At 44.8% G+C, this 13,980-nt stretch overlaps 1 protein-coding gene across 1 annotated transcript; it reads left to right on the top strand.

Annotated features, from left to right (window-relative positions):
- On the top strand, positions 1-9,818 carry synpo2la (synaptopodin 2-like a). Its single transcript, XM_060072927.1, has 4 exons — positions 1-499; positions 3,094-3,245; positions 3,344-4,089; positions 5,468-9,818. Exons 1-4 carry the CDS (start codon positions 398-400, stop codon positions 8,125-8,127), a joined length of 3,660 nt encoding a protein of 1,219 aa, XP_059928910.1. The 5' UTR covers positions 1-397; the 3' UTR covers positions 8,128-9,818.
- Positions 9,819-13,980: the final 4,162 nt, after the last annotated feature.

Below are 13,980 nucleotides of genomic sequence, written 5' to 3' on the forward strand. Positions count from 1 at the left end.
TGTATGTGTGTGTGTGTGTGTGTGTGTGTATGTCTCTCTCTCTCTCGCTGCCTCCCTCTCTCTCTGCCTCTGTGTGTGTGTGTCTCCCATAACTATCATGGTCGGCCCACCCTCGGGGTAGGTGCGTGCGTGTGTGTGTGTGTGTGTGTGTGTGTGCTGGTGTTGAGAGGAAGCAGTCTGCCGCTGCACCAGCCCAGTGACGCTGAAGGACTCAGAGCTGACTGTGGGGTCCCTGGGCGCGGACCATGGGGCCATAGCACTGAATGGCCCCCTCCTCTCGTCCTCTCCTCCTGTCTGACACAACTTGTCCACTGAAGTGAGGAGCGGATTGTTACAAAGAAAGAACAAACCCAGGACCACAACATCAAAGTACATCGGCGACTTGGCGAGGAGGATCATGGTGGCCGAAGAGATCGTGATCGTCTTGTCCGGGGGAGGACCATGGGGCTTTCGACTGCAGGGAGGGCTGGAGCAGCAGAAGCCCCTCCAGGTAGCCAAGGTGAGCGAGCAGCCGACTCTGAACAGGTGGGAGCTGAGACGGTCCTGGCCCACTGGAGTTCTACATGGTAGATCCGTAGTCGTGGGGTCAATCTGTAAAAAAGAAATCATGTGATGGTGACACATGAGAACAATCTATCAGGTGTTAATGGGAATAACTGATAGAAATGTTGAAGAGAAAGTGAGCCTATGGCATAGTTTGGATCATTTGAGTATTGGGGCTTGAGTTGTTTGGTTTGAGGTCCAGAATGTTGTGAGACTCTGTTGTGGTATATAACCGGTGCGCACATGATTAAGAACTATGTTAACTTTGAACTTTGGGGTGAGCTTACAACCCTAAACCATTGTCAGTCAAGGTTTTGTTGTACATTCATGTTGTCAAGAGACTCTAATTAATTTCAGGCCAAATACACACACTCCCGAAGGGACCATGATATTCAAATTTGACCTTTGTCAGATCTTCTCGGATCAATGCGGTTTAGTTTTGTTGGGGTTGTTCTTCTGCCAAATATATGACATGCACCATCTGTAACCTTTTTTTCTTTAATGGTGCTTGGACCTTGGCAGTAAACATAGGTCCAAGCAAAGACTAATAAAGGTCATACTTTTGTACAGCTTGAATCTTTTGTTAGTGTTTTATAACATTTAGGATAGGAACAGCGTGTGAAATATAAATTACATGAAATAATGAAACAGATTTCTTAAATTAAATCCATAACCATATGAGTTGACCAGTTAGCCAAAGATATTCAATTCGATATTGGACAAAATCCAAATAGGCTGATTACATAGTATCAACTAGGGACACTATTTATGTTACAGGATCCCAGCCTGTCTTAATGGGGAAGGTATGCTCTTCGACACTAATGGCTCAGACTGTTGGCACAGTAAAATCGTTTCCATTACGTCAGATGAGGTTCATCAAACAGTGTTTTAATGGTGATCCATGGCAAGCAATAGCATTGTCTGTGTTCAATCTCAATCAGTAAATGTTGAATTGTTGGTACTTAAATCTGTATTGTATAAACCCCACGAAAGCAGGTGTATTTGCATGGGCAGAGTCTTTCGGGTATTTAAACATTTGTTTTAATTTATGTACAGTATGTGTGTTTGTAGGTGTATGTGTGGACAGACGGACTGACAGACAGAGAGACAGACAGACAGACGGTTGACTAAGCACAAACTGCTCTTTATGCTAAGTCTCTATCCTCAGAGGAGAGGCAGTGTGTTACAGGGTCAGCTGAGGTGTGGGTTTATGCCCTGGACCCCAGAATGATCACAATACCCTGATTTAGAACATAGCTAGATATACAAATCCTCTTTATGAATGCTGCGATAGCTTGAAAGGCATTTCAATGGTTTGAAGTCTGTCATTCATTCATTTAGATGTTGTAACATGTAAACTGTGCTGACATCATTTCAATCGAGAAAACCCACTGCCGTCCAGTGCAACTTTTAGCATACTAAACTATACTACTATACTAGCATACTTGACAATGAAATGCAACATGGAGGACGGTTTGGGATTGTCATAATAATAACAGACAAGATCACATCCTTGCCGTCTCTGGAACCCGTGCTTGTCCTTCAACATAGAGAATATAGAGTAGACCCAATCCTGTAGGAGATCAGCAGTTTACAAACAGGTGGATGTGGTTGTCATTTTTGCTTCATTCAAGTGCGTGTCCAATGACTTTGTTGATGTGGGCCGTCACTTTATAAGCAGGTGTCATTTAATGCACGTGCACGCACACACACACACACACACGCACACACACACACACACACACACACACACACACACACACGCACACACACACACACACACACACACACACACACACACACACACACACACACACTTGACTCTACAACCACAAGGTGACAGACTGAATGACTAATTGAAATGCCACACTAGAAGCAGGTGTTAGCCACAACAAGAGTGTTGTGGCTAACAAGGAACAAGAGGGACCTGCTGGGAGTTCATTACATGTAAACCACACTTGTTTTTAGAGTGACCTTAGGAAACCTTTTCATCCTAACCTCTTGTAATGTCTTATATGCATGTATATAGTATCCATGTTTTATTTTTGTTCAACAACAGTGCCAGGGTTTATATTTGCATTGACCTTGGCAAAATAACCAAAATAACGGACATGAGCCTGTTTAGAAGTGGGCATCCCGCCACAGTTTTCCATCTCTTCTGAGTGGAAAGCTTTGCAGATAGAACAGTAGCCCCCACTTGAGTTGCAATGTATGTGGTATGTGGCTACACAGTGGGCATTGAGTGGCCCAAACAAGACTTGGTGTGTGTCTGGCAGGAACTAACACAGCAGGACCAATATCAGATGGCTTGTTGCCGACTTTATGAAGAATAAATGTAAATAATAGGAGTGACATTTATCCATCTTGAAAAATATAAGAATGTTTAAGGGTAAAATGTCAAGATACAAAAAGTGTATGGTACAATTCAATAGTGTAATACTGCAATTCAGAAATGTAATTTATAAATGACAATCTTCAGACATGTGCTTGTGTGTGGGTTTGTGTGTGTGCGTGCGTGTGTGTGTCTTATGTATCCCCCTGCTGGAACAGGTACGGAAGCGCAGCAAGGCATGCAGGGCCGGTCTGAGAGAGGGGGATGAACTGGTCTCCATCAATGAGCAGGCATGTGGAAGCCTGTCTCACGGCCAGGCCATGAACCTCATCGACAGCTCTCCAGGACTGCTCCACATCCGGGTCAAAAGGTCAACCATGTTTAAAGGAGGATATGTAGTGCTGCTATTATGCTATGTGTATGATATATAATATAACACTTATTCACCTATTGGACCTCTTCACGCAGGGCGCCTGCTGGCTTCCAGTCCGTCGTGCTGCTGACACGTGCTCCCTCGCCCCGCATCGACAAGGAGTACCGCGCCGCTCTGAGGGCCATGTCCCCCGCCCACAGCCAGCACCCGCCCGTCAGAGAGATCCACCGCAGCCAGTCGTCCCTGACCAGCGGCCTCACCTCGCCCCCCGGCAGCGAGGCCTACTACGGTGAGACGGACAGCGACGCTGACGTGATGGCCTACGGCCGGCAGCGGCGGCAGAAACGCCGGAGCCCCAACGCCGCCAACCCGGGGAAGCTGGGGGGGCGGTCCTCCCCAGAGGGCGGGGAGACGTCCGAGATGAGCGGCTACGACAGCGCCCCGGACGCCCGCGTGTTTTCCGGCCCCCTGGACGGATGCGTGGGCTTCGGAGGGGAGGGGATGAGAGGGACGGTAGTGGACGGTCGAGAGGCTCTGCCGGGCGTGGCTCGGAGGGAGGTGATCTACCAGCCTCCGGCCTCGGGGCTTTGGTCATCTCAGACGTCCACCGAGACCTCCTCCATCATCTCCTCGGCTGATGACCAGGGGCCCCGGGATGGGGGCCCGGAGGAGGACAGCGGCTTCCTGGAGCCCTCCAACGTGCCCCTGGTGTCCCCCGAGAGAGCCAAGGAGGCCATGATGCTGGGCTCCCGTAGTCAGCTGGTGCCAATGGTCGGGCCCATCGACACGCCCGTGGATGAAACGCTAAGCACCACCTACGTGGAGAAGGCCAAGCAAGCTAGTGAGTACAGCTGATGTTAGTAAGGAAGGCGAATCGGTGTCCAGTCAGTGTGGTTATGACTGATTAAGTAATCTATTGGTGTGTGGATCTGAACTGAGTGACTGACTGACTGACTTGGTTATTTGATATTGTCAAGGACTGTCTGGTGAATGAATTCGATTGAATGTATCTATTAATTTATTAAATGGATTGCTACAACAAACAAACAAACAATACAGGGGCTACTTAAATTATTGTTCAATTGAATCATTGAATCAATCATTAATGTAGAGGAAGACACATTGAGCCTGATGTGACTGTGTTGAAGTCCAAGGTTCCTCTCTTAAAGTGAGAGGGGCTGGTGCATGCTGCTATATTTACTCCCCCAGTTCAGCGATCCGATAACCTCCTAGCTCAGCCCAGGAGCTTGGAAAAGCATCTGCAGCTGCTAGCTGGTGTCAAGTAGCAGCGGGGGAATACTTCCCTAGCTAGCCCTCACCCCTACACCCTTCATGGTTGTCGTATGGTGACGGGACATGTATCAGAACTATGAAGGCCTACTGCTCATGAGGCGATTGAGATTTATAAGAGGCAAAATAAATTAACCCTATTGTAGTAGTAGGGGCAGGGGCATGCAGGGCAATCACATTGCAAAGCATTGTGTTTCCTTGTGTGAATGCCAAGGCTTTACTCATAAGGTATGGACATTTGCTGGGCTGGTAGATTTAAAAGTAGATGGCTGTTTTAAGAACTTCAATAAAATGACCAAAAATATCCATAAACTATTACACTGGGTCAACTTGAAGGATTCTGACGTCCAAATCAGGGATGCTGAGATTCAAGATCTAAAATAATTTAACTGTAGCTCACCTTTAAAATACTTCACTGGATCTTCTTTCAGTTCGCAAACTTTCTGAGTTTTGTGTTTGTAGTGCTGCTAACGTGTTAATGTATCCTTTACCCAAGCTAATGTGAGAAGCTGTAAGGCTTGACCTGATTTTTCTTCTGGAGGTGCTCCTATGTGAAAAGGGGAAGTCTGTTGAGGACTTTCTGGTTAGCATGAATATACCTGATGTCATGGTCAACGTTTGGTCTAAAGGTTAAATGATACAGTTTGATGCCATTCAAATTTTTACAACCATAGTCATGTTTGGAAGCTTGTATTGAATAACCTCCCAGCCTGATCGGTGTACATCGATCAGTGCTTTAGGCTCAAATGCCTAAAGATCCTACATTTGTGATGAACCAATGAATAATAAATTAATAATGAGGTTTTTAATCTTTTAATTGTTCCATCCTTTTTAAATCATACCAAAAACGTCAACCATTAGATGGCAGCAAACTCACCAACGTAATCTTGTCTATGCTCCTAACCTCTGTGACACTTGCCCTTCCCCAGAGCTGAACCGGGGGGACACTGCACAGGACAAACATGTAAAGGAGGCCAAGACCAAGTGCCGAACGATTGCATCTCTGCTGACGGATGCTCCTAACCCTCACTCCAAGGGTGTGCTGATGTTCAAAAAGAGACGTCAGCGGTCCAAGAAGTACACTTTGACCAGCTTCGGTAGTGTGGACGAGGACATGTGCCAGGAGTCCCAGGAAGAGGATGGTGTATTTCAAGGAAGTGAGTCAGAGTTTGATGAAGAAGGCTTCTCGGCTGCACCTGATCCAACCTGGGACAGCGACTGCCTGGATAAGCTGGATAAAAGGGCAGCAGCGAGTACTGGGGGTAGTGGAGAAATGTCTGGAGATGCTCCAAGTCCAGGGTTGAGTGACACCACGGGCAAAGGAGCCCAGCTGTTTGAGCAGCAAAGGAGAAGAGCTGCTGAACACGCCAAGAAAACGGAGGCTGCACAGCCTAAGATGCCTGCACAGCCTCAAAGCCAGGGGCGCGACCAGTGGCAACCTCACGCAGAACCACAGGCACAAGCAGTTGTCCCGGCTCCACAAATGACACAAATCTTACGAGATGATGCTCAACCTATGATGGCCCATGCCCCAGTCGCTGTGTTAGGTAACCAAGCTAATAGCAATATAAGTTACACTGGAGTGGGCACAGCCAGCATGGTCATGCCACCTACATCTGCAACCCCCTCCGAGTCATCGATACCGGACGTTTTGTCTAGTAATGTTCTCAACCGAACCGCCCGTCCCTTTGCCCCGGGTTTCATAACCAGCAGGTCTGCCACAGCCCCTGTTGTGTTCCGTCCATCTGTAGCAAAGAAGCCCCAGCGTCCTGCCTCAGCGATGATTGCATTGACACCATTCTCCACTTCCTCTGAGCCATACAATAATGTTGCATTGGCAGCTATGCCACCCTTACAGCCGATTGGTCCACCATCAATGTTCTCACCTGGTGGTCCTCTCCCCTCAACCCTACTGGCCTTTCACAATCAAATCCCTCAACCTCCTCCTTATCAGGTACAGCACATGCAGGCCCCACAACCAATGACAAGTGCTCCCCAGGCTCCATATACATGTGTGGCTTCCCCGCCAATGCCTCCTGTATCAATGCACCAACCAGTTTCATATGGACCTGTCGCTCCAAATGATGCTGCGCCATTGCTCCAAGCTTCTGTACCAGCTGCTCCTAATCCAGTTGTGCCAATCCCTCCAGTTCAGGTGCCAATGGTCCAAACACCGCCCGTCCAAGTCTCCCTAGCCCCTTCAGCTCCAGTGTCTGTTGTCTATCAGCAAGCCGCTGTGGCTCCTACTCCTGTCCCTGGGTCAACAGGTCGCACAGGCATTCTGTTGGATGCTCGTCGGCGTGGTGGGAAGTATAAGCCTATGTTCAATGTTCCAGAGGTCAAGAAGAACTCACCTAATCCTCACCTGCTGTCCATGGTTCAGAACTTAGACGAAAGACCTGCCCGATATCGGTATGGCCAGCCTCCGGAGGCCTACAGCGAAGATGTGGAGGAAGACTACAGTGATTCTGGTAAGGGCAGGATGCCCCCCCCGGTGGCCCCCAAGCCTCGGGTGATCCATGAAGCCCCCCAGATTCCTCAAGCTGAAGGCAAGGGGGCTCAGCTGTTTGCCCGGAGGCAGAACCGGATGGGCATGTACGTGGTGGACACCCCACCTGAGACTCCTTACCAGCAGGAGGTAACCTATAATGCTCAATCTCAAGCCCTATCCCCAAATCCGTCCCTCACATCTCCATGGAAGTATTCCCCCAACATCAGAGCTCCACCACCCATTGGCTACAATCCCCTCTTGGCTCCATCTGTCCCCGTTGGACCTCAGAGAGATGCAGCTAAGCCTGAAAACCCGGCTAGAGGGGGAATGGGCGTGCAGAAAGAGGGAATAAAAGCATTGGATTTCATGAGAAGGCAGCCTTACCAGCTCAACCCTGCTATGTTTAGTTATGGAGGCAGTAACGCTAATCTGTCCGCCATGCCTTCCTACCAGGCCCAGCAGCAGCAGCACGCTGGTTATTCCAACACATTGGTGGGAAGCTCGCTCACCCAACCAAGGCAGATCCCTCTGAAAACTGCTCGCGTGTATGAAATCAAGCGCTTCTCCACACCAACACCAATGACAGCACCCTCTCTGACACCCAAGGTTATCGCTCCCCGCTCAGCCACCACTCTCGGGGAGCGTATCACACGTTCCGACATGATCTCACCACCTCCTAAACCTCTAACTCAAACCCATGCCTCCTTTTCAACCTTTGGTCCGACCTCAGCTCCTCTGACTGAGTTCAACTACTCCGCTGCACCTGCTGCTGGTGTCCCGGCGTTCCCGTCGTATGCTCCAGCCCCCGCACCAAGGCCCGCCCCATCTCTGTTCCAACCCGCTGGCCTGCCCAGTCTACCACACATCAATACAGCACCTATTCCACACTATGTTCCCAACGCCCATCCCATGCCCTACACCCCAGTGTCGTATACCTCTGGGCTCCAGTATGCCAAGCAGTTTCAGAGCGCCCCGGAGCTCAGCATACTCGCCTCCTTGCCCCCACTGAAGCCCAACCCTGTCCAGGTGCCCAAGCCTCGCTTTGTTGCCACCAAGCGGGGAGTCCAACCTGGTGTCTGGAGACCTGGGGCTTTTTAACTCCAATGCACCATCTCATTTACAGTTTGTGTGTTGAATAAGTTTGTGTCGATTGCAAGGTTAAACATTTAAAAAAAAATACCTTTTTTTTGGGGGGGGGGGTTGCAAAATGCTGCTTTACACATTTATGTTTTTGTTGACAGTGGTTACACTATGCTCACATTTGGCTGATTGACATAAGATGTTGGGGACATGCTAGGTGATTGTTAAGTGTTGAACAGCAGGTCAGGTGTGTGCCTGTCCTGTGTAAGATTTGGGAAACGACTTCTAGAAGACAGCTATGGATTCAGTCATCATCATCACTGTCTAAGTGGAGCCTGAACTGAATTGCTTTGAAATGTCGGAAATGTTGGAGAATCAGATGTGGAGATGAGTTTATCGAGCACATATTGGACAGCCACCATATGAGCTAAGTGGTTTTGTTTCCCTACTGTTTCTGGCTCGTAGATTTGAAGATCCAGAGGATTTTCATTGAACCATTTTTGTCTATGGTTAAACACTTAAATTATTTGCAAAATATGTAATTCTATTAAAGAATCACACCGTAAGTGGTATTTCTTCTGGTCTTTTATGAATCAGAAATTTAAAATGCTAATATATTACTGCGTAAATAGCTGGTCACCAAAAGTATAAGAGTTGTGTTTAACACCATAGCTAACTTTGGCTGGACAGAAATGTTATATTTTTCTACAGGGTTCTGGTTAAAAAGTGCCCTGGCTGTGGCTGAATACACCGTCGCTGGATATCTCAACCACACCTTCCTGGTACCAGAGTGCCCTTTCTTGGATGTTTTAAATCCGTACCTTGTATTTAATAAATGTCGCTAATGTTTGAATGTTTACTTTGCGTTGCGTTATTTTGGCGTAATATAATTGCCATCTGGGTGAGGTGAAAAAAGCAGAGCACCGGCATTGTATATAAGAGGGTAACAGAGACGTGGACAGAGACAGAAACAGGGATTGAAACCAAGCCAGACAACTGACTGAAGGGCTTGGAAATACAGCCTATAAATGAAGTCCTCTGGTGTTATTGAAAGTTGTAAAGACAAAGTTCTGCCTGTACAAACTCACTTTAGAGAGGGGCACATCCAGAAATCAGCAGCGAGAAAATTCATTGAAAAGAGATCTACAATAGTGTTTAAGTGTTAAGTCCCACAGCCAGTCAAAATTAAAAGAGCATTGTAGTAAAATTTTAAGTTCTGCAGGCTTTGGCAAGGAAGAGAGAGGGAGTGATATCCTACAGGAGACACATATGGGAACCGTGTTTGCTCCCTATAACAAAGAAGATTTTAAATGTTAAAGCAATCACTGCCCATAACCATCAAGCCCTTTGAGATAATGGGGATTTCAATGCCGATATGAAGTTTACTTGTAGGGCTGAGATTGTTGCGAAGAGTTGCTTAATTGGTGTTTATTCATGTTTCAGGTTTCTTGACCGTGAATAGACCAGTGAGCACCAAGATACTTACTTTTTTTTCTATTTAAAAAAATATATATTTCAAAGTTGTTTTTTGTATTCATATTATTATAAAAATAGTATGGGTCAAAATATAAGAATTTTACATTTCTGGATATAGAGCGAATACGGTGTGAGTGTGAACATGTTTATTATGCAAATATTATATAGCAAGCGCTTTACACTGACTTGGGCACAAGGCATTTTTAATGAAATAAAGGTAGCAATGAAAGCTTTTCAGTGGTCTGACTGAATGTGTGACTTGACACTGCCCCCTATCGTTTAATGTGTGACTTACAGTATCTGGAAGCATCTGGTCATAAATAGCCTGCTTGGGCTAGAATATCTTATCAAACAGCAATACAAATACCGTATTATAAATTTGGTGATTGACATAATATTTTATATTGCTTATCAGCCTATTGCCCATTAATATGTATTAGAAGGCACCAATAATCATGTCTGCACAATAATACATACATTCATGGATTTCAGCTATTATCAATTCATTCCGAGGGGCTATGCACTTTTAATTTGTTGTATTTAATTTACTCATGTGTCAACTTCAATTATTAAAAACCAAACACAGGACGCAGTAGGCCTATTAGTAAACCTTTATCGTTCAAAAGATGATCTTACTACAATAGCAGCAGGCAGGCCTGTCCCATGCATTAGTACTCAAGTCGGTCAGTGTGCATGTGCCAAGCAGTATGAGGGGCCGTATGGGACATTATTCAGAATAAGCATGCACAAACACATATGAAACCAAACTCATTCACGTACTATACTGAAAACCTTGCACACATACAAGTGAAAAGCTTTTACATACACAACTGAAACACTCGCTGAACTAAAAAATGATACGCTCACATACACAACTGAAAAGCTCGCATAAAACCTGGTGAAACCTTTTACATGCGCCGCTGCTGAATTTTTTTTTTTTTTTACGTAGCTCCTTTTAGAAAATGTACAGCGCGTAACGTCAATTGCGCAGCACGCCGCACATCGTCACGTAACCAACATCTAAGAAGAAAAATACACAGCGAGTGTGGCAGTTTTTGGCAGTAGGCTACCCTACACGGTTGCAAAGTTACATTGATTCTAGCAGTAGCGAGTGAAGCGGAAGATCGAAGAAAGAAGGAAAGAGAGAGACAGACAGAGAGAGAGAGAGGCAGACAGAGAGAGAGAGAGAGAGAGAGGCAGACAGAGAGAGAGAGAGAGAGAGAGAGAGAGAGAGAGAGAGAGAGAGAGAGAGAGAGAGAGAGAGAGAGAGAGAGAAAGTAAGTTGCTAAAATGTGTCGCTACATGACCACCAGTGTTAAAAACCCTCTGAGCCTCATTCATTTTATTGTATCTATAAACCGCAACCTCCGTGCCGTTTTTCCTCTAGTATTGTGTGTGTGTGTGTGTGTGTGTGTGTGTGTGTGTGTGTGTGTGTGTGTGTGTGTGTGTGTGTGTGTGTGTGTGTGTGTGTGTGTGGGCCTATGTGTGTGTGTGCGTGTTGTCGCTCTTTTTGGGATCACTCATAGCCTTTACAGGAGCTTATATCCAGTCAGGAATTTATAGCCTAGGTATTTTCGGGAACTTTGAAAAATGAATCCATACTGTTAGATCCGATGTTGTTCTTTATTGCCATATAAAATCCGTTTTCATCGCGTATTTTAGTTAGGGATTTATGCTAATCGCCTGTAAGCATGTGGTCATTAGCATAAATGCAGGGAAAAAACCTAAGGACTTCTTAAAGGCACCCAGTGCAACTTTATGTAAACATTCAATGAAAAATAAACATTCAATTTCTAGTCTTTTTTACACGTAGTAAGTTTCAATAACTCCATACCATTACATATCGACATTCAAGGAGCAAAGATGAGACGTCGTTGTGTGGTGAGAACTGATAGAAAATCGTAAACAACAACAATCGCCGGTGGGGAGAAGCCATTTTTCCATTGACTGGAAGCCTGCTTTATTTATTGTAGGTTACAAAAAATAAAGAAAATGGCGGCATTGTTGTTGTTATCGATTTTGTATCAGTTCTCACCACACAACGACGTCTCATCTTTGCTGCTTAAATGTCGGTATGTAATGGTATGGAGTTATTGAAACTTACTATGTGTAAAAAAGACTAGAAATTGAATGTTTATTTTTAAGCCTCGAAAGTTGCACTGGGTGCCTTTAAAAGATCATGAATAGTTTCTATTATGTATGACTTATATTTATTTTATAATTTTCTCATCACTTTTTGACTCCCAAGACTAAGAAGAAGTGTTTTAAGCAATAACAAGCTTATCATCGCTCTCTTGTCCTCTTCCCCTGACTCTCACTGTCTCACAAAGGAGCTGAGCTCACCTGAGGTCTATTTGTAGTGCTAAGGCTCACACTGATTGGTATTCAATTAGCTTTATTTTTTATGCGTGTGAGTCTGTGTTCTTTTCAAATTTTAGTTAGGTTTATAATTTAAAAAGATGTGTTTGGCCCATTGTTGCAGGAGATTTCATTTTTGAACAAAGTGTCTTATGTAAAAAAACAGTTATGCTTTGGGCATAGCAACCATGTTAAGTGTTTAAGCATTAGGCAAAAATCTGTAAATAAATCGTGCAAATTATATTTGCGTTGTGGCATTTTTTGTTTAAATATTACTATACAAAAATATAAAAATCTGTAAATGAAGACACAAAAGGCAAAGTTACAACACCAATAATCCCATCTACAGTAATACACAGGACTGTTTGAATAGGATTTAAGAGCATATTCTCCTCTCAAAGTGCACCAGATTCATGCATTCCAATGTAAAGGGTACAAAAAAATTTCGGCCGAGGGGGCAAGCCCCCGTACCCCCCTAGAGGGATCGGGGACCACACCACCGCTGCTGAAAAAAATCCTGCGGGAAACAATGCACACACATGTGAAACCATTCAAATAGTCTATAAGAGCTTTTCAGTTGATTGAGTGAAGGTGTTTCAGTTGTGTATGTAAAAGCTTTTACTTGTGTATGGGTGAGGTTTTCAGTATAGTATGTGAATGGTTTCATATGTGTGCGTGAGAGAACATTTTTCAGCTGTGTTTATGAGAACATTTTATTAGTATGTGTGAAAGCATTTCATTGCGTATAATTTTTCAGTTGTTTGTGTGAGTGTTTCAGTTGTGTATGTAAAAGCTTTTCATTTGTATGGGTGCAAGGTTTTCAGTATAGTATGTGAATGAGTTTGGTTTCACATGTGTATGTGCATGCTTATTCTGAATAATGTCCCATACGGCCCCTCATAAAGCAGCCTGCAGCTCTCACACACACACACACACACACACACACACACACACAACACACACACAGCACGCGCAAATGAATACATACACTGCAAGCATGCATATACACACCACATACACACACACACACCGCACACACGCACATGCGCACGAACATACACGGAAACGCGCACACACGCACGCGCACACACAGTAAGTCAAGACCAGTGCCGTGTTCCAATACCCGTACTATCCATACTTACTAGCCAAATTTTGAGTACGTAGTACCAGAGCCCGTCTACGAAGAGCCTGGGCACTTCCTATACGCCCCATTGTACCGATCTTGGTTGTAGTTGCATTAGACATCCAATGGGGGTGATCGCGGGCGAGTCAAGATTGAATGGGAGTCTATGGGGCTAGACGGCTAAATATATCTCTTTCACCTGCTTGTCGTTGAAATATCGCAAATTTTATTGTAGTTCAATATAGATTATAGTTCAAAAGTCAAATGAATGAGTACTTATGTCCTTTCGATTTCTTACAGTTTGGGCCGTTGTTGGCCGTACACGCTAGCATTCTGCTAATGAATGCTGATTGGTCAGGGACGGACTTGCGACTGATTATGACCAGAGACCCCTCTTGATGGCATCGGAAGCTGAAGCACAATCGGAGGACTTTTCGTCGAAGTTAATTTTGCGTACTGTATTTATATTTATTTTCCTGCAGGCATTTTTTTTTTTTATAGTTATGTATGGTGAGTGTACATGGGTATAAATGGAATTTCTTCAATGTCTTGTGTTCAATGTTCAATGAGTTACGGTACGATATGACAACCTTAAATAATACAGTCAATGTCCCACTCAATATCATTTCATCTGTCATTGTCTATTTTTCGAAAATAAATTTCTCTGCCCTGCAACACATAGGCTAGTTTACACATGTTTGTTAAATGAGAAATATGGTCTAGGTCACATTGAAACAGTAATTATACAAACATGATACCAACATAGCAACAGGCAAGTTTATTCAAACATCACACTAACAATAACACAATAAGAACAGTAACTAATAGTAAATAAACAAAAAAATGAGAAATGATTTAACAACACTGAACATACTGAACAGAGGCAGGGAAAAAAGACAGAGGAAGAAGACTTG

The sequence above is a fragment of the Gadus macrocephalus genome, chromosome 15 (genome assembly GCF_031168955.1).
Source record: "Gadus macrocephalus chromosome 15, ASM3116895v1".
Lineage (NCBI taxonomy): Eukaryota > Metazoa > Chordata > Actinopteri > Gadiformes > Gadidae > Gadus > Gadus macrocephalus.